At 41.0% G+C, this 26,912-nt stretch overlaps 1 protein-coding gene across 4 annotated transcripts in view; it reads left to right on the top strand.

The window, feature by feature from the left end:
* Nucleotides 1–26,912, top strand: part of ZFAT (zinc finger and AT-hook domain containing) — a 127,028-nt gene that overhangs the window by 29,609 nt on the left and 70,507 nt on the right. For 2 of the 4 annotated variants that reach the window (XM_027684561.1, XM_027684563.1), the window contains one exon: nt 25,441–25,611. In XM_027684561.1, the coding sequence (XP_027540362.1) occupies nt 25,458–25,611 (154 nt within the window). In that variant the 5' untranslated portion in view covers nt 25,441–25,457. Of the gene's footprint in view, nt 1–15,454; nt 15,643–23,325; nt 24,921–25,440; nt 25,612–26,912 lie in introns of those variants that run through there. The other 2 variants (XM_027684560.1, XM_027684562.1) reach the window with 2 other exon arrangements.

Here is a 26,912-nt window from a genome sequence, read left to right as displayed (position 1 = left end):
TCTTTCCTGGTAAGAGTAAAGTTTTGGATATAGCTTTTCTTTTTTAATAGTTGAAAAATGAATTTTATGTTGAACAATCAAATAATTTTCATACAGATCTTCATCTTAAAACTGTTTTTTTCCATTTATTTTGACTGCTTAAAGTACAGATTTAAGGTATTGTGCCATAAAGACTGTATATGTAGTAGAGGTAAGAAAAATCAAGATCTAGTGAAGTTTTTCCTAGGGCTGTGCTGATAAGAATGTTTGCTTATTAATGCTTCAGCTGATGAGGCAGTATTTAGTATTGAGGGATGCACAATGAAGGCTGCAATTCCGTATTAAACCAGTCCTTTTGATGTAGATGCATTTTAATTAAATCTCTTCTTTGTTTGTGATAAATACCTTTTTTTATTGTACAAGCAGGCAAGTACATTCCATGCATGTGGGAACCATTGCATAAAGATAGGAGGAGTTTAATGCTTTTTGGTTTAGGGATAGAGAGGTCTCCTCCCATAAATAATATGTAGGCTAAGACTTAAATCTGTCCAGTGTACAGGCTACATCTGTGCTGGTAAATACACTTGCTCCAGGGAATGATTCCTTCCCCTGGCTCTTTTTCCCACCACCACCCAAAAGGTTGTACCCACAGTGCCCAGAGCTGTCCCCCCTTGAGGGACTGGATCTGCACCACATAACATTTACTTTGGGTCTGCTCTATCCCCTCTCATAAGAAAAATTCACAGTTGTGTTCCCTCCTCTCCTGTTTGGAACGATTTGATTCCAGGGAGCTGTGCTGTAGCTCGTGGGAGCTGTTCTCAGGGCGGGGAGCTGGGGTGGGTGTTTCATGCCTGGGGTGATGGAGGGGGTGGGGTGTATTCTGGTGACCAAGGGGGCAAAGGCAGCATTGCTTGAGTGGTGTTAGGGGACTCTTGAGCAGGAGGAATGCACTTGGTGGACTAGTAGAAGGTGTTCCTGGAGCAAAGTGGTCTTAAAACTCGGGGATGACTGTTTTGTAAGGAATCAATTCTGCATGCTCCAAAAGGAAGCTCAGGGACAGATCCAATCAAAGTTATTTAATGGCATGAACTTATTCATGCAGTTCCTGCTTTGCTCTAGTCTGTTTTTGCCCTTCTTCCACTAACTGTGCCGTTCAGCCCCCTTGTCTGGCCACCAGTATATCCCAGTCAGGTATATCCATGGATGTGGTCATCATCATACCTTGATGGGAAGGACTGGTGTCGACATGTAGCTGTTGCTGCTGCTCTCTGACACACTGTGGTGAGGACAGCACTTTCTGCAGGCTCCACAGCCATGTTACAGTTCTCCTGGACTACTGGTTGCTCTGCTTTCCTCCAGGAGTAGAGGAAGGGGAGAATCTCTAGGGTATTAGGTGTATTTTGTGAGAGGTGACTGAGACAGTTCGTCCAGGGACCTGTGTGGGCTTGCAGGTGACGGAAAGAAAAGTTGATTTTCCACATTTCCAAACTGATTGCTGGGGGAAGGAAGAAAGGAAGGAAGTGTGTGTCAGAGGGGATAAGAATTGGTTGGGAGAGGCAGACAAGTTCAGACAGGAAGGGCTACAGACCTGCACTGCCAGGGTAGTAGGTTTTAGGTAGGCAGCGTTTTTGTGGGGAAGGGGAGAGGGAGATACAGTGATAATTCAAACCTTCCCCAAAGCCATTGATGGCAGACTTGGGTTTTCCCTGATGGAAACAAGATCACTGTCTGGGCTTCCCCAACAATGGGGATGCAAAGCTTTCCTTGCCTCTCAGGAGTCAGGGAAGGATGGACATATGTATTGCTGAGTGACAGGGGGCATGTGGAGGGTTGTGCTGGCACAGGCTCGGACCTTCACTGGCAGCTCCAGTACTGGAGCTCCTGCCGACATGGCCTGCAGGCCTGGGAACCACAAGGCACATGAAGGTTCTCCTGGACCTTGGATAAATGTCCTCCAATATGTCCAGATAGGATATTGGGAAATCCTAGAGTACCGAACTTCTCTGAATTTTTGTTTGAGCTGCAGCATTTCTGCTAGAAAAATGGGTGAGGTTGTAGCGAGTAAATAACTATGGCGATCCCAGCGGAGGCAGAAAACTGGAATGCTTTATTGGACTCACAAGTTCATATTTAAAGGGTTTAGGATCTACATATTCAACAGGGGGTTGTAACTATTACAATTATTACAGACGGGGTTTCAGGGGATGACATAAGGAAAAAACCCACGTTGACAAATTTGGGGTCTTACGCATACATCATAGGGAAAAACTCATTTTATCTTGGGGGAATTACATGGGGGAAAGAGGTATTCAGGTTTGCAGAATGCACAGGATCCAAGGAACACAAAGGGAGAGATAAAACACAATAAGTCTTCTGCACTGGCTTGATGAAATCAGGGCATGGTTTCTCCGGGCTTGGGCAGGACATTCCAAAACTGTGACATCAATGGATCCTTGTCTGGACTCTAGATGGAGGTTTTTCTCCGGTCTCTGTTAGCCCAAGGTTTTGTTTAAACCTAGTAGTTTTCTTTTTCTCATATCCAAATTTTGGAATCCAACATGAGGTCACCCTAAACTAACAACTTGCAAGGGCTTAATCTCAGAGATAGCTCACATCTATTAATTAGATTTGATGGTTGTTTGTATGGCAGAGTAGAGCTGCTGATGTGGGAGAATATAATGTCTGTTGTGACTGAAGGCCAGATTCTGACTCCATTACTTTCCATAACATCTGGGTGACTTCACTGATGTCTAATGTATTTTCTTCTGGTTTTCATTAATATGAATGAGTTTGTAATCAGGCTTCAGTTATGGTTCAGAATATATCAGGAGATAGTAAATATGAGCAAATGTAAACAGTCATAAAGCATGTGAAGTGTCCCCAATACGTACCTGGGTTTAATCATAAACAAGCTTTGCAAAATTGACAGCTGAGCTATGACAGGGATGAGTAATGTATTAGCAGTTTTCCTGTATGAACATGAAAACTGAACTCGTATACTTTTCTTGGATGTTTAAGTAGAGGTGTCTGTGTTACAAAAATAACCAAACCTAAGCTCTTGCCATGATGTGCTAACAAAAGGAGACTGAGCAGATGGTTTTTAGGGACTGCACTTCACGTATTATGCAACTGTGCTGTTCTTTCAGAGAAAGAGAAGTGAGGCAGAAAGAAGTCTATCTAGCTCAACCTTTAATGCTTAATTTTTCACTCATTGTTAAAAGAACACAGCAAATGACCTGAAGAACGCTCCAAAAATAGAAAAAATGTTCAGGTGTGCAAGCTACAAAACTTACTCTCTTTTACTTTCCAATTTGAGCAGTTATCTCATTAGAGCACTGGAGTTACAAATTAAGCACACTCAACATGTTTTTATCAGGGAGGAAGGGAAAAGGAATAATAAATCATTCTTGGATGAGAAAACCCTTGTAGCATGGCCAAGAGAACAGTCCCAGACAGAGCACAGAATTGCTTGGGTTTGAGATATTACACAATGAAACCTGAAGATACAAGCTTAAACTGGAGGAGTAATAAAAAAGGAAATTCAAACATCTTATACTATTTAAGGAGTTAACTGGGGCCTCTGTCAGCCCTAGTAGATGGAGTGTAGAGAAGTGAAGTCACCTCTTACACAGACTGCGTGTAGACTCCAATTCAGTGTTGCTGTCATCACTTTTCAGTAGCTGGAGTATTCAAAAGATGAGCAATATTTGTGATTTTAGGAAAACTGTAAAACAGTAAATTTTCCTTAAAACAATATGTGGTGTAATCTCTATACTACCTTCAAAATTCCTCTGTAAGAGAGATGGGGTATTTTGGTTAAAATACCCACAAACATTGTGCAGTGGATCTGTTTTCCTCCCTGTAAGGAGCAAAGAACCAATAGGTGGTGATTGGTCTTTTTGCCAGTCAAGCCATGTCGTTCTGAAAAAGGATTTATTTACAGCTTTTCCTTTTTAATGGATTTTCTTTCTTCATCACTATTTAGTATGTCGAAGAGGGAAGTATTGGGGTATGATAATTGTGGAAGTTGCAGTGTAGTATGCAAAGACCAATTAGCAAATCAATGATACTGACATTACACGGGTTAGATCATTTACCCTTTTTTTCTTTTTACCTGGTTTCATAAGTAAGCATGTCCTCCTTTAGAGTGTTTTTATGTGTCTATAGTGGTCCCGTCAGTCTCCTTCTGCAGTCAGTGGGGAAGTCTGGGTGCTTCTGAAGCCCTCTGGAAGCTGTAGGCAGACAGGCTGTGAAGAATTCAGCTGCAGATTGTTTTCCATATATTCCCATACGTATTGTTATGGAGTCAGGAGAGGAGAGGATGCCCATGCCTCAGTCACTACTGCATCTGACTTCAGATGCTCATAGAAGTGGGTTGGGAGTTGCCAGTGAGCTGAGGACACTGAAAGGTGCCATCACCAGTCCCCAAGAATGGGAAAGTCTTTACTTAATTACCTTCTTATGTAAAAAATAGAATTAAAAGAGTTGGCAAAATGAATGCTACACTTGCAGAGAGCCTGAGTTCTGTGGTGATTTTGTTCTTTAAAAAGCAGCAGTTTTTAATTTAAAATCATTCAGTTGCATATATTTGCATATATCTGATGTTTCTTGTAATTTTAAAACAGTTTTAATAATGAAGCAACAATTATTGAATAAACTTGTGGTTGCCTTATCCACTGAGCTTGATGGAGAGATGAAGGCATGACATGTTCTAGTTAAGCTTATGAGGGGAAAAAAAAGAACCATCAGTAAATAAAGTATGACAGGCATTTTGTAGCACAAATAGAGTGTATGTGGGAAAAAAAAAAGTGGGTAGTTGGGTTTGCATGTAGAACAGAACAACAACAAATATATATCTAAAATAGAATGATAGAATCACAGAATGGTTTGGATTGGAAGGGACCTTAAAGATCATCTAGTCCAACTCCCCTGCCATGGGCACCTTCGTCTACACCCAGTTGCTATGCATATATATATATATATATATACATATATACACACATATATATGTATTATTTAATTCAAGGAACTACAATTATTTAAGTAGGTAGTGGTGGTGGTTCTCACTTTCCTGGGAGGGAATTTAAGGTATGAAGTATTTAACAACATGCTAATCTTGCAGAAAATTGATGAAGATTAAGAATAGTGCAGCAATCTGATGAAGTCAAACATATGATGCAATGTCTAATCAAATTAAAATCAAGCAAATCATGGAGGAACTGTCAGATTTGTATAATTTGGGCATATCATGGTTGTCAAATTCCTACTGCAGGGTTAATAAATCAAACCCAGCATGATTGGTGCTGCTTTTTCTCTGTGCTCCACTATCCTATAAATAGCTCACTGTTCCATGAGAGCTGTGGCAACTTTCCCAGCAGGAATACGATAACAAAGATGTCTATCTTCTACACCTCTCTTTGTGCCTTTTTCAGTACCACTTAGTAGTGTGGAGAATATGCTATTTGTACTATGAATTTACCTTTCCTATTTGGTGAATATATATTTCCTCTTTCCCTGAATCACAGTAAAGGTGAAGACAATGAAATCAGGGTGCTGTTTGGATATTGTGCTGCACTTTCTATACATCATCATAAATATAAATAATCTTCTATTTTGACAGTGCTACATTTTGAAAAGCTTCAGGCAAAGTTTGCTTTCTCACATGCATTTCTGTCTCAGTCCAGCTGCTCATTTTGTGTTCATTTTGTGTTAGACTGGAGAAACAGCACATAATAACATTTCTTAACTTTCATTTCTTTAATATAATTTCTTTTCTTGTAGGAGCCTGTGTAAGAAAACAACCCCCAATCCAAAAGTACCTAAAAGAACAAGGAAAACCACCATTTAAATCTGCGCAGTGTTCCAGCTGTGCTGCTGTCTCCAGCTAGTCTGACATCACCTACCAAAGGGAAAACATGCTGTACAGTTGTAATAGGATTAAACAGTATAAACCTGCAAGCAGAAATGTGATTAATACAGGGTATTTCTGAGTCCTGCAGTGATTATATTGCCACACTGAGAAAACCAGAATCTGTGTATTAGAAGCATTTCCAGTATGTATATATTTTTCTGAAGTTATTTATAGTTGTTGCCTTTCTCTCAGGCCTGCAGGAGATAATTTTTAAATTAACTGTGCAGTGTAATCAGTATCAGTAGACTATACAATCCTGAGATGTCGAGAATTATGATAAGCCTCATACTAAGCTCTGGAGAGATTTGTAACTGTGTAGTTTGCACTGCCCCATTTTTATTAGCATTTTCATTATAAAGATGTTACTGGAAGCATAAAGTTAATGTTCTGTAACAAGAAAACAGCAATTATGCAGACCTAAACACAGAACTCCACATTAAACATGGCAGATAAAAATAACAAGCAGATACAGTTACTGAAGACAGACACTGTGGAAAAAAAAACAATGTAGCATTTACAGTAAAGCAATGACAACGTGTCTTTCTTAAGCATAAAGCTAGTTGCAAAACAACTTCTTACAACTGCTGAGCATTCATCTCCTTTGCATTTTCAAGTAGAACTTACAGAAGTGCAGACCATCACCTCGAGTTGTTTTCCCTTTGAAATCAATGAGAAAATAAAACTGTGATAAAAAAATATCTACTAACTAACTTAAAAAAATTCCCTTAAATCTGTGTAGCTTTTGAGAATACTCTCCTCTGTGTCCTCCCCCGGAATCTATCTTAAATAGACACTGTTGATTACCTCCACAGATGTAAATATGGCTCAAGTTTTCTCTTAGTGGAAAAACAGTTTACAAAACCCAGGAAGAACTACTTAATTACTTAACAAAGTTTAGTCTTTGCTCTCACTAAACAATGGTGCTTTTATTTTAAAAATAATGAAGCACATCCATGGGGCCGGATGGGATCCACCCAAGGGTAGTGAGAGAAGGGAGGAAGAGCTCGCTGAGCCACTCTCCATCACTTATCAGCAATCCTGGCCAGCTGGGGAGGTCCCAACTGATTGGAGGTCATCAAATGCAACATCCATCTGCAGGAAGGGCTGGAAGGAGGATCCCAGGGAACTACAGGCCTGCCAGCCTAGCCATAGTTCCAGGGAAAGCCATGGAGCAAATCATCTTCAGTGTCCCCACTGAACAGAACAACCAGGTGATCAGGCCCAGCCAGCACGGGTTTAGGAAAGGCAGGTCCTGCTTTACAACCCCAATGTCTTTCTGTGACCAGGTGACACCTTGGTGATGAGGGATAAGCTGTGGATGTTGTCTACCTGGACTTCAGCAAAGCCTTTGACACCTTTTCCCACAGCATTCTCCTGGAAAAGCTGCAGCCCATGGCTTGGACGGGTGCACTCTTGTCTGGGTTAAGAACTGGTTGAATGGCCAAGACCTGAGAGTGGTGGTGAATGGTTGCGAATGGTGCCACATCCAGGTGGCAGAGAGTCACAAGTGGGGTTTCCCAGGTCTTAGTGTTGGGTCCAGTCCTGTTTAATATCTTTACTGATGATCTGGATGAGGGTATCAAGTTCACCCTCAGTAGGTTTGCAGATGACACCAAACAGGGAGGAAGTGTGGATCTGCTGGAGGGTAGGAAGGCTCTGCAGAGGGACCTGGACAGGATGGATCGATGGATGAAGAGCGATTGTATGAGGTTCAACAAGACTGAGTGCCAGGTCCTCCATTTGAGTCACAAGAACCCCGTGTAGCACTACAGGCTGGGGTCAGAGTGGCTGGAGAGTGGCCTGGCAGCAAAGGACCTGGGGGTGCTGGTCAACAGTGACTGAACATGAGCCAGCGTGTGCCCAGGTGGGCAAGAAGGCCAATGGCACCTGGGGTGTATCAGCAATCGTGTGGCCAGCAGGACCAGGGCAGTGACTGTCTCCCTGTACTCAAGGGAGGCACTGGTGAGGCCACACCTCAAGTCCTGTGTTCAGTTCTGAGTCCCTCGCTACAAGAAAGACATTGAGGTGCTGGAGTGTGTCCAGGGAAGGGCAACAGAGCTGGGGAAGGATTTGGAGTCTGATGAGGAGTGGCTGAGGGAGCTGAGGCTGTTTAGCCTGGAGAAAAGGAGGCTGAGAAGGGACCTTCTTACTCTCCACAACTGCCTGAAAGGAGGTTGTAGTCAGATGAGGGTTGGTCTCTTCTCCCAGGCAACAAGTGACAGGACAAGAGGAAATGGCCTCAGGTCATGCAAGGGAAGGTTTCAATTGGGTATTGTTGGACATCCACAGAAAGGATTGTCAAGCACTGGAACAGGCTGCCCAGGGAAGTGGTGCAATCACCACCCTGGAGGTATTGAAAAGATGTGTGGATGTGGCACCTGGGGACATGGCTTAGTGGTGACTTGGCAGTGCTCAGTTAATGGCTTGACTTGATGATCTTAAGGGTCTTTTCCAACATAAACAATTCTAGGATTCTATGAGATGTTACAGATAACAAATGTTGATACAAATCCATTCCCACTCTCCTGTCTGGTCAGTTGTTTCAGTGCAGTTGTCAGTTGTTTCAGTGCAGCTGGTTGAGAGAACTAATCCAGGTAACAAATAATTATTTTTAAACAATTTTTGTGTCTAGATTGTTTTGTTAATTGAATATAGAGCACATGGCTTCACAGAGTTTAACAGGTGCAGTTAGAGAGCAGTTACTGGCCAGGAGAACTGAACAGCTCAGGGAAAAAGAGTGGGCAGAGCACTAAATGGTTTTGTCACCAGGGGACTGTCACCCTGCACTGCTTAAGTTAAGCATAGAATGAAGTGTCCATACCTTGCATGGCCAGACTAAAGCTCTGGCTAAAATTCTGTAATGCCTGTAATGATATTATGTCCTCAAAATGACCCCAAGGGATGTCTAGAAATACTGCAGTGACATGTGGGGAATTTGAAATACTAACATTTATGGTATGGTATTACTTAGATTTTTTTTTTAAATATTTGTATTTTTGGTTCCAAGCGTTCAGTTTTGAGGACAAGGGAACTTTTGCTTTAGTGATTAAAACAAAATAAAAAAAAAAATCTGGAAATTTTTATTTTTAAGTCTCAGTGGTAATAAAGACATCTCAGAGTGGGAACATGCATAAGGGGGTTCATGAAGTAAATACTCTAATTAGGATTAAAAAACCAGTTTGGAACAATAATTCTATTAAAGATCTGTTATGCTAAAATTTTTTAAAGACATGAAATGATAACTTATTTTATCAATGTTTTATTCTTTAGGCAGCACCCAATAAAGTACTTCTTATCCCTAAAGAAAAGAATCATAGTTCCTGATGTGCTAATCACAAGGGGGAAAGCTGTATAAAAATAGTGCTGTTTGTAAGACTTTCTGAATTATATGAGTTAGATCCCACCTGCCCCCATCTGCAATGCTCTTGGTCATGAAATCCTCACATGAGTTTGTAAAGTGATTTTACTTGTCTTAGGATTGTACCTTCCATGGGTGTCTATAACTCCTTTTTGGTCAAATGGCTGTTCTAAAAAGTATGAAACCAGAGAACAACACTGAGTTCAGAGAGAATTTTATATTTCCCAAAAAATTGTTCACAAGCAAGTGCAGGGAACTTACATGCAGTAAAGTGTATGTGTAGTGTGTAATTAATAAAGAACCCAGACAGGTCTTTTGCGTTGGTTTCTTCAATTCTACAGCAAACGTACATAAAGTTGTTTTGTTTTACAATATTTCTTACAATATTTAGTTTGTAATATCTACAAGTTCTGCTCTTCTGCTAGAATGCTTTATGCACTCTACTTCATGAAATACTAAAGGATTTTTGTCTTAAAATATCGGTATTATAATAAAAATCAGTCAGGTTGGAAATTCAAGCACTAGAGGCTCATTAAGGGTCTAAATCCAGACTGTTGGCATATATCTGCTTTTATCCTCTTGCGGATATTTTTTGTTGCAGATCCTTAGGTCATGATCACATAATTTACTGTTTTCTGTCAGAGGACAACTGCTTTATTTAGGCAATTATTGTGTCTCCCCTCTACAGAGCTTTGCATCCTCCCTGTGGCTCAGTTCATTTGGTTCTGGGTGCTTATGGGGCACTTCTATTGATTTGCTGCTTCAACAGAAATGGCTTTATTTTCTCAAAATGCTTGTGGGGAAAAAAAGGGAAAGTGAAACACTGAAATTTAGGGTAAAAAGTTTCCCTAACTGGATCTATTCAAGGTAAGATGTCTAGGATAAGGGGTTTTAAAAGCAATTATCACATTTAAGCACAGATGCTAAAATTTTCAACTATAGAAATGCATGATGTTTTTCAAAGCACATTGCAAATGCTATGGTGAGCAAGTAGAAAAGGAGGAAGATACGAATAGAGAATTTTGTTTCTATATCATAAATGAACTCTGTGAGAAAAACCTGTTCCTTACTTCCCTTCATAAAACCTCATGTTTACTTCTCAATATTTTCCAGCTTCTGTAACAAATGAGGCAGAGTCTTGTTTTACAGACTGTGCTGTGTAGCCCTCATTCATATCTAGGTCAGGTACGTCAGCAATGCTGAATGAGTCAGAGATCCTCCTCAAATGCAGTATATGACTGTGTGATGTTAAAGATTCCCAGAAATAGCTTATGCAAAACCAAATAGAAATGGAAGCTGTACAAGGCAGTACTAATTCTAACTTTTGATTGATTTTACTACCTTAATTCTGTGGGACTGCTCTTCTGGAACAGCCAAGCAAAGTACACTCTGGTTTCACACTTGGGAATACACTTTTTCAGTGAAGTGATTTTCCAATTTGTGAATAAAGCCAAACCACGTAACTGGGAAAAGGTGTAGTCAGCATCTGCTGTGCCCTCAATAAGGGCATCCACACTCCCTTCCTGGATTCCAGCTCCACAAGCAGGCTGAAGCTCTGTGCAACACTGAACTTGCTCTATATGTGAACTTTGCATTCTCTGGCACTTGGTAGACTTTTTTACTACCATTATTATTATACAAGAGTTGGTTCGGGAGAAGTCAACTGATACTGGCCAGACACAGAGTCTACAACAAGGAGCTACTCAGTGGGCTGGAGAGAGGGAATTGGTGGCTGTGTTTGATGAGCACTTGTGTGTGCAGGAGCTTATTGGCAAGTGACTGGACAGACGCTGGGGTGAGAAAGTGCAGAAAGCACCTGGAAAGAGCACTTAAGAAAAACAGGAAAGATATTCCTGAGAGCGAAAACTGGGGCTGGGAAATGAAAGGCAGCAAAAGAGGTCAGACAAGGAGATATGCAGGAGGGACAGGGAAAGCATGGGTAGAGTGGGCCTTGAATTTAGTCAATAAGGAAACTGTGACAGAATGAGATGAAGAAACAGACCAACATCAGGTTCTCCCTTGAGGTGGGAGTTGTTCATAGAATCATAGAATAACCTGAGTTGGAAGGAACCCACAGGGATTACTGAATTCCAGCTCCTGGTCCTGCACAGGACAGCCCCAAGAATCACTGCTGTCTGCTCTGAGAGGACCCTAACAATCCATGCTGGTTATCTCATGGCCTGGATCCATGTTGTGTGTGGTGTAGCTGAACTCTGCTGGTGACGAGTAATGTGGGTTCTGATGACACGTGGGGGAATTTCTGGAAGAACTTGAGGGTATTTTTGTTTATCCTGTGAAATTGGTGATTCAGAGCTGCAAAAATGTTGCTTTATGTGGTTCGGTGACCTGGCCAGGCACCCCAGCAGTAACAGCTTTTCTCCTTCTCTTCTGACCTCCAACAGACATTTGACCTCCCAAGACATTTTGACACCAAAGCTCAGAGACTGCAACTCTGATTTGTTCCCTTTGGTAAAGAATAAGCCTTTTTTAATGTGACCTTTTAAACATGCTTGGGATTGTGCAAAGCAGAACTGTGTGCAATATCTGTATGTAAAAAGTAACAAACCACGTGCCATATTGATGCTCAACCAGTGGTTCTATGTGAAAGATTTGGGACAAGTGCTTTTCTTGGCAGGAAAATCCACCCTACTTCCTGTAGTGAGGCTCCCTGACTCAAGGACCAGAGAATGTTCTTTCAATGCCAATGTAAGGATGAATATTACTCATGTCCAAAAAAGAGCACAGTCCCTTCCTTTCATGGGCAGTGTGTGCCTGAGCATAAGTGTGCTTTCATCTTTATTGCTCCTAATAGAAAACATTCTCCAGAAGATACGTGCACTAGTGACTGTGGATGTGAAGAGGGGCAGAAAAGGGCATTAGGAGTCCAGGAGGTGAAGAGGGCAAGTCAAGGCAGCAGGCTACAGGCAGATTCCTAAATGTTGCTTCTCATGAGGTCAGAACACCCACTAATAAATCTGCTATAATGTTGCTCTGTCATTCGGGTCAGAGGAGGCAAAGAAATTTCACAGAGGAGCGACCACAGCCTCTGGAAAGGTCAGGTCTCTCTGTTCTGCCTTCTATTAGGGTCTCTGACATAAATTCTAAGGAACATGTCCCTGTAAGACTTGTCTCATCTAAGTCATCTTCAGCAAGAGGCGCAGTGATGGGGTGCATACTGGTAGAATGCAGCTGCCCAGTCAGTCTCTGCTGGGGGCTAAGGCTCAGCCTGGCCCTGGCCAAGCTCTCCTGGCACCTGTAGCAAGTGATGTACAAAACTCAGTGTAAGGCTGGTTGGAGCTGTAAAGAAGCAAGACACCAGCTAGGACAGGTGACTCTGTTTTACACACAAATGATTTCACTTCCTTGCACTTGCTTTTTCATGCCCATCAGCACCCAGGATGTTTGTTCAGGTACTCCTGCCACAATTACCTGTGGTGACACGGAGGACAAGGGACACAGGCCCCTGGGTCCCTATGATCATGGCTCCTGGTTGTTCCTTGGTTGGCAAGGTTGTGTTTGGATGTGTCTTTTGTGCTCTTTAGGAGCTGACAGTAATTTTCATCTCGGGCACGTTCATCTCGCCCCACCCCACGAGTCATCAGCAACGCTGCTGATTTACTGTCTCGTGTCTTCTCTTCCCTCTGCATTCCTGATCTGGGTGTCTGGAGGATGTGCCATGGTACTGATGACCTTCTTCAGCTCCTCCTGCTCCCAACAGTCACGCTTCCATTCATAATAATGTTTCTGTTGGAAATCTCTGCACTCCCACCCCTGCTACATCCTTGACTGCAGCTTCCCATAGATCCTGTTGAGTTAAATAACAGGCACCAACCTTCCCTTTGGCTCCAGGGCTGCGTTTTGTTCTCTGTCTTCTTTTATACCTGATCTAAGGGCATTTGCTTCAATGAGCCCATACATAAGCTGGATTTTTCTGTTCAGGCCAAATGACACTTCCAAAGACAAAGAATATGGTAAAACTGTGAGGCTGTCTGTTAGGCTAAACATTGGGATTAGTTCAGCATCCAGCAGAGAAAGCAAGGGAAAAGAAAAAAAACAGCGAGAGGAAAGTTGCAGACACTAGCCCCCATTGTTTTTTGAGATGGGATGGTGGTTGAGAGGCTGCTTCCACCACATGAGGAAGATAACAAGCTTGCACTGTAACGTTGCAGTGAAACACAGCAGGAAGTGATGGCAGAGATCAGTCCCAGGGCTGTGGTGATTCTGTTTTGGGGCTATGTTAGTGATACAAATCATCCTACAGGTGTTTTCTGGATTAAAATCTGTTTTGTTGGACTAAGGCATATATAACATTTGTGGCCTTTTGCCCATGGCTGTATTTTTCTTGTCACAATGAGATATAAGTTGTGACATTTAAAAAATATTTTTATAAGCTGTTTCTTAGTTAATACATATGCACTGTTTCTCTTACAACAGGAAATTATTTAGGTTTATTACTGTAATTAATACCGAGATGAATTGTTGTTTTCACAATTTTTACTCTTTTTATTTAATTGAGTACATCTGCAGTATGACAGAAAAAAATATAATACTGTGAATGCTCTAGGAAGGATAATGAGGTTCCTAGACAGTCATTTGTACTGAAATTAACTACAATAACAGGCATGGAATTTAATGCTAAGTTTATTAATATTGAATACATGCAATAGTTCTGATGATTTAAGAGTGAAAGTGGTAAAACTGATAATCAGTAGTTGTTAAACAGAAAAATGAAACAGAAAAACATAAGGCAGAAGTGGGTGTTTATGCGTATTCCAGTGGCACAAGTGGTGTGCCATGGAAGTGACTTTCAAGTTCCTATTAAGAAAAAGCTGAAGAAACAATTTAATACACAAATTCCTAATATGGGAGCCAGATCAGAGTTATGTGATTCAGCACACTGTTGGTACATGTTGGCCTACTGCTCTCCAACGCAAATGTGAAACTTGTGAAAAATAAACTTATAATATATATAAACAGTCATGGGCTTAGGCATAAGGCTCAGTATTCCCCTGAGCTACAAGTCATCAGTGTTTGTTTACGGACTTATTAATATGGTGGAAATTGTACTTTGCTCCAAGCTTGTCCCATTATTTCTGCAGCCAACCACATCCTAGGCTGCATCAAAAGCAGTGTAGGTAGCAGATCAAGGAAGGGGATTCTGCCCCTCTGCTCTGCTCTGGTGAGATCCCACCTGCAGTCCTGTGTCCAGCTCTGGGGTCCCCAGCACAGGAAGGACATGGACCTGTTGGAACAAGTCCGGAGGAGGCCAACAAGTTGATTAGAGGGATGGAGCACCTCTCCTACAAAGAATGGCTGAGAAAATTGGGATTGTTCATCCTGGAGAAGGCTTTGGGGTGACGCTAATTGTGGCCTTCTAGTACCTGAAGGGAGCCTAAAAGAAAGATGGAGAGGGACTATTTACAAGGGCCTGGAGTGGCAGGACAAGTGGGAATGGCTTCAAACTGAAAGAGAGTAGGTTTAGATTAGGTGTTAGGAATAAATTCTTTACTGTGAAGGTGGTGAGGCACTGGAACAAGTTGCTCGCAGAAGTTGTGGCTGCCCCATCCCTGGAAGTGTTCAAGGCCAGGCTTGGAACAACCTGGTCTAGTGGAGGGTGTCCCTGCCATGGCAGGGGGGTTGGAACTAAACAATCTTTAAGGTCCCTTCCAACCCAAACCAGTCTATGAGTCCATGATTATTTCGTAGTAAATAAGCTGAAGCACCACGTTCATGAAAACACTGTGTTTTTTTGGTTGGTTGGTTGGTTTTTTTACCACAGGTGACAAATTAAAGCGCCTTTGGCATCGCGGGGCTGTGTCAGCCTGAGCTGTGCAGCCGAGGGTCTTGGGGTGGGGTGGGGAAATCACCCCTCAGAGGGGCACGGGGAGATCCCGGAGGGGTGTCCCGGTTATCCCCGTGTCCCTCAGCCCACGGTGGGGTGTCCCAGCTATCCTCGTGTCCCTCACTCCATGGCGGGGTGTCCCGGTTATCCCGGCTATCCCCGTGTCCCTCAGCCCACGAAGGGATGTCCCAGGTATTCCGGTTACCCCCGTGTCCTTCAGCCCACAGAAGAGTATCCCGGTTATCCCCGTGTACCTCAGCCCATAGCGGGGCATCCCGGTTATCCCCTGTCCCTCATCCCGCTCCTGCCTCTCCCTCGGCCCGCGGGCGGTGCCTCAGGGCACGGTGCGGCCCCCACTGCGCATGCACCGCCCCGCCCTGCCCGCGCCGCCACCGCCGTGTCGGCCGCGGCAGATTCGCCATAGCGCGGCGCGCAGAGAGCTTTTTTTTGGTTGTTTTCCCTTTATCCACCACTCTCCTTCCGAGTGGGCCGCGCTCGGCTCCCGTCCCGCCGTGCCGCGGTGCCCCGCGGCGATGGAGGCGGCGGCCGCAGGTGAGCGGGGGCAGGCCGGGCGGGCGGGGGAGCGCGCACGGATCCGCGCGGGGGGGGTGGGCAGGGAGTAGTTCCGGCGGGTGTGGGGTGACGCTCCTTCCGCACGACAAGTAGTTCCCGCTGCGGCGCCGGCCGCTCCCCCCGCCCCAAAACACGTCGCTGCCGGGGGGCACCGGGGCTGTGGGGCGGGGAGGGTGCTCCGGAAAGCTGCCGTAGGGCCGGGGCAGCCCGGGAGCACGGCGGTGTCCCGGCGGCCCGTCCCGAGGCTCCCGCTCACAAGCGAGTCGGAAGTACCAAGGAGTGAGCAGCTGGAGCTGCTGTTGGGACTGAAATGCTGCGTGGAGACCTCATAGCAGCCTTCTAGAGGGGGCCCGCGCGGTTCCGGCGGGGGGGGGGGGGGGCCCCGGGGGGTGGGGGGGGGGGGGGGGGGGGCGCCTCAGGAACTGTAGTGACAGGACGAGGAGCAATGGGTGCAAAGTGAAAGAGGGGAAATTGGGGCTGGATATTGAGAAGAAATTCTGTACTGTGGCGGTGATGAGACACTGGGACAGGCTGCCCAGGGAAGCTGTGGATGTCCCATCCCTGGAACTGTTCAAGGCCAGGCTGGATGAAGCTCTGAGCAACCCTGTCTGGCGTGAGGTGTCCCTGCCAATGGCAGGGGTTGGGACCAGATGAGTTTTAAATGTCCCTCCCAACCCCTTCACGTTCTATTATTCTGTGGTTCTGTTCACATTTGGATTTAAAACACTCGTGCACTCCTCTGGCAGCTCCTGTAGATAGTGTAAACAACTCGAGGGCCTCAGAGTTCAGCTGCAGAAGGCAGATACCGAGTTAGAGATGTTTCCCCTGCATTGTCATCTCAGGCCTTTTCGTGCCATTTATTGCCCGGCTTTCACAGGCGTTACACCTGTGACTAAAGTTGCACAGAGGTGACAGCCTTGGTAGGGCTGTGTATGTGCCTTCTGTGTTTCACAATCCCTGTATGCTGTTGCAGTACAAGTTTGTGAAGTGATGCTGCAATAAGTTAATGCCTGTTAATTACCCTGTAGACTCAAATTTGGCTTTTGGTTGTCATTCACTGAGTTGACATTTTAATTTTTAGAATCTTGGATTATTTTTAGCTGTTTTATGGAGTATTTATGGATACTACTCAAACCACCATTAAGGAGTAAGTGCCATAAAATAAAACTCAAAAAATATAACCACAATATGAGGAAGAACTTACTTACCTTGAGGGTGGCAGAGCACTGGAACAGCTGCCCAGGGAGGTCATGGAGTCTCTCTTTCTGGAGACATTCAAAACCCACCTGGATGTGTTCCTGTGTCACCTGCTCCAGATGATCCTGCCTTGGCATTGGGGTTAGACTGAATGATCTCCAGAGGTCCCTTCCAACCCTGTCTATTCTGTGATTCTGTGAAACAGGATTTTATGCCAAAGAGAATAACATTGTTGGGAGAATAACTTGTATCTGAGTATCAGAATAGTTAACAGGTGCTGTGTTACTCAAGGACTATTGCAAAAGCATTCCAGGACTGCTTTGTATTGTGATCCAACTTTCAGTGAGAAATAAATCTCTTACTACTAGTGCTGCTAATAAATTCGTATTTGTTTGAGCACATTTCTCTTAACAAAGAGTGTTCTGAGGGTAGCTGAGCCCAGAACTATCATGAGAGTTCAATATTTTTGATAATGCAGCTGCTGAACTGTATCTGACCTCAGATGCATTTCCATTACATGTGCTTCCAAAGATCAGGTTTGGAGCATTTAATCCAGGGCATTCTGAAGTTAATAGCTGATCACGTAGTTTGTGCTTATTCTTTGAGAGGTTTTGAGTGGTTTTGGTGTCTGGTAGTGCAGCTCACAGTTCAATATTGTACATTAGTGTATTTCAGTGGTACCTTCAGCAGTGGTGCATTTAGCCACATGAGGGAGATCTTAGAACATGGAAATAAAAAGGTCTTACTTGCTTACAAACTTTGTGTTTGTTTGTTTGTTTTCTGACTTTTTTTCCCTTAATGATGGAAAAGCTACCTTGTTTATATGTTTGATGAAATGATTATGCTAAACTGCTGCAAATAATTTCATTTTCTAATTATTTAAATACCCTTTTAAATCCAGTTCTGAATTTTATATGTATTAACCGACATAAATGTGTGGAGGCAGTTGTCTTCTTTTAAAGAACTTTATTTAACTTTTTTCAGGAGCATTTGTGAAAGTGGAGTGTGTAAAAGACAAAAAATGGCTGTTATTTCAATATCAGTGTGAGCAGCAGGTTGAGGAAGGGGATTCTTCCCCTCTGCTCCTCTCAGGTGAGACCCCATCTGGAGAACTTCTGGGGCCTCACAGTAAGAAGGTTGCTATTTGAATGCTACAATAACTGAGCTGTGTTAGTCTACATTATTTAGTGTTCTTAGTGTTGTGACTTACAAAAACATAATCTAGGAAAGTATTGGATGATTTGGTTCTTAGTTTTGTTTCACTCCTGACATATGTGTCTGACAGTGACTCATGATGGATGTCTAAACAGAGAAGTGTAAGAACAGGGCAAGCACACAGTGATACTTGTCCAGAATACTCTCTTAAACCATCTTACAGGCTTTGCTGAGCCCTGACTAGTGTCTTTCAATTTAGTTCTTCTTGGTCAGCTTCCAAGAATTTTGGATGCCAAGTGGATGTGTACCCATCTTACAGTTTTAGCAGCAAGGAGAGATCAGCTAAAAGATAGGCAGTGGTTTCATAGAGATCATTTGCTCGTCCTCTCCTTCATGACACACCTGATTTATAATTCTTAATTTTACACTTTGCCTTTTCTCCAGTCCTCAGTTCCATCCTTTCCAGGCAGAAAAATTCTGATTTATTTAACTGCTCATGTATGGAAATATGCTGTGTTGTTGATTTTTCTTATTTCTGTACCTTTTAAGAATTCTTCTTATTATTTATTGTTTCATTTCATTAGTTTTTCAATTCAGAGGAACAGTATCCAAAGATGTAAGCCCAGTATTGACCTTTGCAACAGTAATCTTCTTTTCTGTTTTTTATAGGACCATCTGTTTTACAGGACTGTCTCTTGTAACTGTAAGGTTTTGTTTCTGAGCACTGCAGTTCTTAGGCTTGTGTTGAGGCTGCCTTTAAAGTGTTTGACATAACTGAGAGATCTTTCATAGAAAACCTCTCCAAACCCTTATAACGTGACTGCAAATTGGAAAGCTTGTTTTGCTATGGGCTCACCTTCTTTGAAGGGTCTTTTTCCTGCACAGATTACTTTTCACTGCACAGGCTCTTGGGCAGGCCTGTTACTATTGAGATGTTCTCAAACTGTTGCTGCATTCTGCTTTTTATTTTTCAAGTTAGTAAGGCAGGTCAATAAGGGTAATTTTATTGTGTTTTTACATTAAATTTGATGCAATTTACAATCTTCTTTTGTTTTTCTCCTTTGACAAAACTTCTACTAAAGCTTTCTTTCACTCCTGTTTAGTTGTGCTGGGTTTTTCCTTCCCCTTTCTAAAATCTTCTTTGATGATTAGCATCAATTATGATGCTTTTAAATAGCCCTCATGCTGCTTTCAAGGATTTAGCTCATCTTGGAACCTTTTTAGTCTTTTTGTGGTTTGTTTTGTTAAAGATGCTTTTTATCTTTTTATAGTTCACATTGTTGAAGTGAAACACAAACATTTGGCTCTTTATCACTCTTAAGAGGATTTTTGAGTACTACTTTAATCAGGGCTACAGAGTAACTCTCAAGTAGTGTCACTTTGAAAGGGGTCTTGTGTTTTACTTCTGATAAAGTCAAAAACTGTCTCCTCATGTGGTTTCCCTGGCTGCATGCTGGGCAAAACAGTCATTAATAGTGTCTAAATATTTAATCTTGGCGTCCTGGCCCTGGCCTGACATTTAACCACTCTGCATAAGACTAATTAAAGCCTACATTATATGGTTTTTCTGCCTTTGTAACCTTTTATCCCCTGCAGTGTCACGGTCATTGGTACCCTCATGGTCAGATCGTTGCTCATGTGTAGTCCTGACACTGTGCTTTTCTGTGCATTGCATTTAAATTCCTCAGGAATTCTGTTACTTGTTAAAGTCGCCTGTTAATCAGATTTGACCCTAAGCTGCTTCGAACAGACGGTGTTGCTTCACAAACAATACATCTGACTTTGTCGTCAGTATTTTGAGGTGGTAGTGACCCACAGGCATTACAACAGGGTTTGTCAGAAGCTTGTTTGAATGTGTGTCTGTCAGTAATCCTTGTCTACAGCCAGGCATTCCCATTTTGACACCTTATTAGGCTTATTGCATTATTGCAGTAGTATGTAGATTTGTCTTTTAAAAGCAGCTATAAAACCAAATGAAAGAAATTGTTTTGCTCATCCCTGTTAAAATTATAATAACTTCTATGTCATCCTTCATTTGAAAACAGTCTTCATGATTTTTACTTCTGCACTTTCATCTTTGTGGTCTTTTGCACCTGTCACCTACTTAAAAGACTTATTAAAGACTTGTCACTCTTTAATTTAAAAACATTTTCATACTCCCTTAGATTTCCTGCTGGTAAAGCCTGTGCTCCTCTGTTTTGATTTCTCAGCTTGTAATTTTCTCTTGGGTATGTACAGAAGTGACAGCTTAGTTCTGCTCACAACAGCACTGTCGTGAATTCATGTCCTAAGCATCTTAACTAGTGCTTTATTCTCTCTGTCCTACTATATTTGTATTCTATAGATCGTAGAATCTATAGGGTTTAGGTTGGAGGGGACCTTAAAAATCATCTAGTTCCAACCTCACTGTCAAGGACAGGGACACCTTCCACCAGACAAGGCTGCTCACAGTCCCATCCAGCCTGGCCTTGGAACACTTCCAGGGATGGGGCAGCCACAGCTTCTCTGGGCAACCTTTGCCAGTGAAGTGACTCACCACCCTCACAGGAAAGATATAGATTTTAAACTGTATTATTTCTTGATCAGAAGCATTCTAGTTTTTGCAGGAATGCATCCTGTATCAACATTGCTGTAACTTTCTTCCTTCGTGTTGAAGTAAAAAATGTTTGTGCCATTTAACTAATGATAATTAAATTACTCTGCGTTTAGTCAGCATCTAAAACTAGAACAGCCATGGTCAGGGGCTCCTTTTCTTTGATTGAATGTGTTCTGTATTGCAGGTTTTGCCTCAGTAATTGTCTTATACTGGTGAATTAAAATGCGGTGCTTACTCTTTAGAATAGTCCAAATTCAGATGAAAGAAGACCTAAAATAGCTTAACATGTGATTGAAAATTTTGTATGTTTGAAATGGCATTGAAAATGAAAAATAACTAACATTCAGAGAAGAGTAAGGTCTGATGTCTAAGTAATTACTTTTATTATATTTCACACTTATATAGGATATCCTAATTAATTGTACTGTATGAGCCCATTCTTTTATGTTCTTCTTTTATGTTCAGGTCAAACCATTTCCTTACTAAGAAATAATGTTTCTTGTATTAAACACAAATTATTGGCTTTTTACATGCTGCTTTCATATTAACTGTTATCTCACAATTTCAATGCTTCTACCTAAAAAAGCTACCAAGGAAAGTCTTATTGTTCTTAAACTTTAGTATTTTACATACTCAACTTTTGTGTGTGAAGAGTTCTTTAACAAAACCAACAATTTTATTGGAAGAGTTGTGCCCACTTTTTATTGCACTTGACAATTGAACAGAAACTGCAAAAAGAAAGAGAAAAACCTAACAAGACCCAGTTGTAGTCTGATGAATAAGATTTTTAATTGCAGAAAATTCTTGTATATAAGGATTTGATGCTGATGAGACAACAAAGTTTGTTTCAGCTCTATGGAAGGAAATATGAGATTATTCATGTTCTGAACTTCGTTACTGTGTATTTTAGGAATGCATAAGTATGTGTGCTATCAAATTTGTTATTCCAAAGGCCAACAGATATCCAGTGAATTTTTTTTTTTATATTTAACTACGGAGTTCTAGTTCCTTTAACAGCTCTAGAACTTCAAAGGCATTTACAGAAGTTTTTAACTGTTGCCTACATTTCAAGGAGAGCAGAAAAGTTTTGGATACATTAGAACGATTTAGGGCATGTAAATACAAATTCATTTCCTTGCTCTGTGTTTCTTGTGAAAATAGGTATTAAAAATAAAACAATACCCAACCTCGATCCTTCATTTTATGCAAAATGAAAGGTTTTAATTAGTTAAAATTCATTCTGGATTAAGTTTTGTCATAAAGTGATTAAAAGTTTATATGACAGTAACATATAACCTGATTCCCTTAAATACTGTTATTTTCAGTGATTTTTCTAGGATAAGTGCTTCTTTCTTCCCTCTTCTGTCTTCCACACTCCAACTTTAAAGCAGAACAGGACAGATACTGTTTTATTCTTTGTGAAGGAGTTTGGGAATCAGGGAATCTGCTTCCTAGTCTGAAACTTGCTGTTTGTTTTTAGTAATCCATTTATTGAACTTCCTTTGCTGCAGACATGACTAGTGTAAAGGAAAAAGAATACTAATTAAGAAATATTCTGAGGTTTTGGGAAGAATTAAAAAAAAATGGCTTCACTTATGTTATAGCTTCATTTTTCACATTTCCATTTAAGAAGAAAATTACTATGTTTAGCATAGTTTATATGGACAAACTGAAGATAATGAATTACCACAAAGCATGTTTAGTGAATGGAATGTTCCAAATTGGTTTTGGCTGAAATTCCTGATGTTTGTGTACCTGCATACTTGATTACTGTTTCTTTCTTTCTCTGCATACTTAATAGCTTCCTAATTAATTGCTCTGTTGATTTCCTACATAATAAATTATTCACTAATTAGCCATTGATTCCCTGCATAGCTAATTAACTTACTCCTTATTTGATTTTTACACTTAATTGACTATAATTCATTGCTTTATTGCTACACCACCTAATTAGCAACTGGTTAATCAATTATTGTTTCCTTATTCCATACTTGTTTAATCTGGTGATCAGCACAGTTTATCCTCTGCTCTCTGACCTCCTTTTCCAGTCATTCTTGCTAAAATAGTTTCTTTGCTCAGTTTGGTTTCCATCTCTCTTCTGAGCAAAGCACACACATCTTCTGTGTGATCTGCTGGTGCTCCCTGCACCTTCACTAACACACCATCCTCTGCCTCCTGTTCTCTTCTGGGGTTGGTCCAGCTTTACTTCTGTTTGATGGTTTTGATAATCAGATACTTTAAACAACCACGGAGACCCTTGGGGATTCTTCTTGCCCTTCTGCCCGTCTCCAAGTCCTCTCTGGGAGGAGTGAGAGATAAGGTGGTGTGCAAGTACCGATCACAGCTGCTGAAGGAGGAGCAGTGAGCCTGAGCTTCTAGGGAAAACAACCAGCATGTCAGGAAGCAGAAACAAGTGACAAATTAAACCTCAAAACAGAAGTGGCAGCTAAACGTGGAATTTCAGTAATTTTCAGTCATTTCAGTTAAACCTTTAGGTAAATGCTCATAGGTTTTATTGTGTGCATTTGCATGTAAAGAAAATAGTTGTCATCCACTGTATCACAAACAGGCTTCATTCACTTAAAAAAGAAAAAAAAAAAAGAATGGTGCTAACTAGAGCAGAACTAGTTCAAAGGAACATTTCCATTAAAAACATGCTGCAATCAAAATAGAAATATCTGTGTGCCCGAGACAGCAGAAAGGCTGAGAAGGAACCCCACCGAGCTCCTGAGAACACGCCCGCTGTACCGTACATTTACATGGCTGCCTATGTGTAACACAGAGGGTATGTCAAACAATAGGAGCAGCATTGGAGTTGTTTTTCAGAGATGTTTTGAAAGAGATGAAGGCATAGTCTGCCTTTGAGTTTTGAGGTGTGCTTTTTGTGTATTTCAAGTGCAAGTAACTGTAAAAGAGAGACATCTCCGCTGCTCTTAAATTTCAGGAGACTTTAAAGTAGGATTTTTCTTGACTGGGTGGGACTGTATAATTAATGTGTCATGATGGAATTGGAATAATGCTGTATAGGGTAGTGATCTTTGCTTAGGATTGTTTTGAAAATAGATCCCAAAAAACAGCTCCCCTGTTCTCTTACCCCTGGATTCATCCCAAAGTTCACAAAATATCACTTTTATTTCTGTACTTATTCATCTGATCTGTGATTTGATTTGTACCTCAAATAGTGTTGCTTGTTCCAGGTTGGTTTCAGTGGGTGTATGGCCCTAATTTTCTGTAGGTAGTGTAGGAATTGACACCAGTCTTTGGGGCAGGACTTTATACATGTCCTGGGAGAACAAGCATGTTGTTAAAACTGGCTCCTCATTATTGGTAGGTTTCATTGGACACTGAAGGGAGCAGGGCAGGGACTGTTGAAAAATCAAATCATTAAACGAAATAACAGCGGTTTTAGAAAGAACAAAGTCCTCTTAATTTCTCTGCCAAAAATTTTTGAGCTTTTTTTTTAGCTGAGATTATATTAATCCTCCTTTATTGTTGCTTGCATTCCCAAGGCTTTGCTTTCATATCACGCCTCAAGTACCTGTGAATTTTAAAAAAAAACGAAAAACCAAAGTTTTGCCTAAAAAGTTGTGTCAAATTTCTGTTTAAAGCATTGTCCAAGGAGAGTTTTAATGAAATTTGTTGTTTGCTGCTACTTTGAAGGTTTTTAGTTTGTTGAGTATTTTTCTTTTTGAATCAATAGGAACTTTTCATGGAATTTGTATGTCGAAGTGTATGAAATACCAGATGGTTTTGTTATTGTTGAATGTTAATATTGCCTCAGAGGCTGATATTTGCTCTGATAAGAGCACAATTTTTGTCCCCTCTTAAATTTTCCTCCAATTCCTACCCATTTTTCTTCATGTAGATGGGTCTAAATGAGGCCTGATACTTTTCAAGCATATTAGGATAAAAGCAGAAAAAAGTGGTGTTTGTACAACTCTGAAGTGAAATGCCTGGAGGAGGAAGGATGTGATGACATGACTGTGACTGTCATATGATGAACCACTTTGTGGTTGGCAGCACTGCAGATGTTTTGACCTTCCTCTCCACTCTTTCATTATGGCAGAGCCACATCTAAGGAAAATGACCCCTGAAACCACGCACTTAACATTTGTAGCTCAAGATTTGTGCCCGTGGTAATGTTCTAGGGCAAAAATGACACATCAAAGCATACTTTTTTAATAAAAATATAATTATTTTTTACTATAGTGAAGAAGTTTTATCTTTCATGGTATTTAATTTTGCCTCCCTTCTTTTGTTTCCAGCACCTACACAAGTAATTAGAGAGTTAGACTTGCTTAGGTGTGAGGTAAGTAGAAAGGTCAAGTATATAAAAAGTAACAATGAGGTCCGTGAACATAAATTAGGATTTGGAGCCCAACTGTATTTCAGAACTGCTTTGTAGGATAAAATATTTTGCATTTATACTAATGTGATACACAACAAACCTGGACAAGGACTTCATGTCTTATGTAATTCTACCATGTGTTTGAAAATATATAAAATTGTAACATTGTCTGAGGCTGGAAGGGAGGAATAGGTCTTAATCTGTCCTGCTTGCTTTTGGGTCTTGTTAGAAAATTTCTAAGATTTAAGCCAGAAGAAGTTTTTAGCCCTGTGATGAGCCGGGTAGGAGTTTATCCATTTCTTAAATTAATTCATTCTGGAATGTATTGTGAATGTGTTCATTTAATGATATAACGTTCTTTGTTTTGCCTCGTTACTGTCTGTTAGGTGTATTAAGTAACCAAAACCTCAATAACTACTGGTAACACAAATAATTTAAATTTGAAAATATTAATTACTTATTTTTAAACTTGTTTTTTCAGGGATCAATTCCATCTTCATGTGTAAGCTTTGTAACTTATTTTCACCAAATCAGTCCGAACTATTGTCTCATGTCTCCGAGAAGCACACAGAAGAAGGAACCAGTGTGGATGACATCATTATTCCTCTCCAGCCTCTAACACTGCCCACAAACACAGGCAGAGATGGAGAAGGTACATTCATAAGTTGAGAGGAATGTAATTTTCAGTATTACTTGCTTTTTTAATAAAACCTGTGGTGTGATGATTCTGTATTGTATATAGAATGATTTACATAGTTTGATTTTATAATAATCACTCTACAATTGCCACCCTGAATTTCGTTCAGCACAGAATAGATCGTATGACAGATGTGGATAAACTCAACATGTAAGAGGGGATGATGACATTGGTTCATTAGTTTTAAATGTCAAGTACAGCAAAGTCTACTTCCTACAGCTTTAATTTGAGCTGTGTAATAGCAGTGGGAAGATTGTGTAACACCAGTGGAAAGCAACCAGGACACCATGGATGAGAGTGTGTCTTGAGGCTTAGGTGAGCTTCTTGAGTTGTCTGACTTGTTTGTTGTGATTCAGGTAATATTAATAGTTCTATTTCAACAAGGAAGTGGCACAATTAATAATTTATAACAGTGATAAATACAGCAGTCTGGTAGTCAGAGGTTGAATTACTTATACAGAACAATTTTACTCTGCAGTGTCAGAAGTTACATTCATTCCATTCCATTTTTAACTGATTATAATTGCCATCCCTTGCAATATTAGCAACAGATTAAAAATAATTCAGACTTTATAATTATATCTTCTTTTATACCCTTACTGAGTAATGGATTTATATTGTAGGCAAACCTCTTATTTAACACAAGTACTAGGATTTTTCTAGTCATGATTTCTGGATTTAAAAAGCTGTGTGCTTATGAGTCAAAAGCACTCTAATATCATACTTTAAAGAATTTTTTTAACATTAACATGTGCCTGTGATTTTTCTTCACTTATTTACCAGCAGTAATTCAGTAATTATATTAACTTCATCAACATATTTCTAATAATGGTCATACAGTATTCCATATAGCTGCTATGTCCTCGGTTGGTGAGGAAGATTCACACCAGATGATTATTTCACACAATTCCCAAAATTACCAGTGCCTCGGGAGATGATGAATAAATTTCAAATCAGGTTTCAAAATGCAATTCTAATTTTATTTGAATTGCACAGAATGAGTTCCTCTAGCATGCAGAATGCATCTTCCATTTTTACATCTTTGTTTCCTGTTATCCCTTCACTAAATAGTGTTTTTGAGCGCAGCGAGACTGGTGGTGCTTTGTAACATATTCTTACTTCTTTTAGTAAAAAGACTCTCCTGTAAACTTCTCTTTGCATTTGTGTCAGGACTATCTGACTTTCTGTATTGTATGTCTTCAGCATGCACTGGATATTTATGATAATAGCTTGTAATTGCCATTATGATCTGAAGC

This window comes from Neopelma chrysocephalum, unplaced genomic scaffold (assembly GCF_003984885.1).
Source record: "Neopelma chrysocephalum unplaced genomic scaffold, ASM398488v2 Primary Assembly neopelma1_66, whole genome shotgun sequence".
NCBI lineage: Eukaryota > Metazoa > Chordata > Aves > Passeriformes > Pipridae > Neopelma > Neopelma chrysocephalum.
The sequence above is the reverse complement of the archived record's forward strand: the minus strand, read 5'-3'. Positions and strand labels throughout refer to the sequence as shown.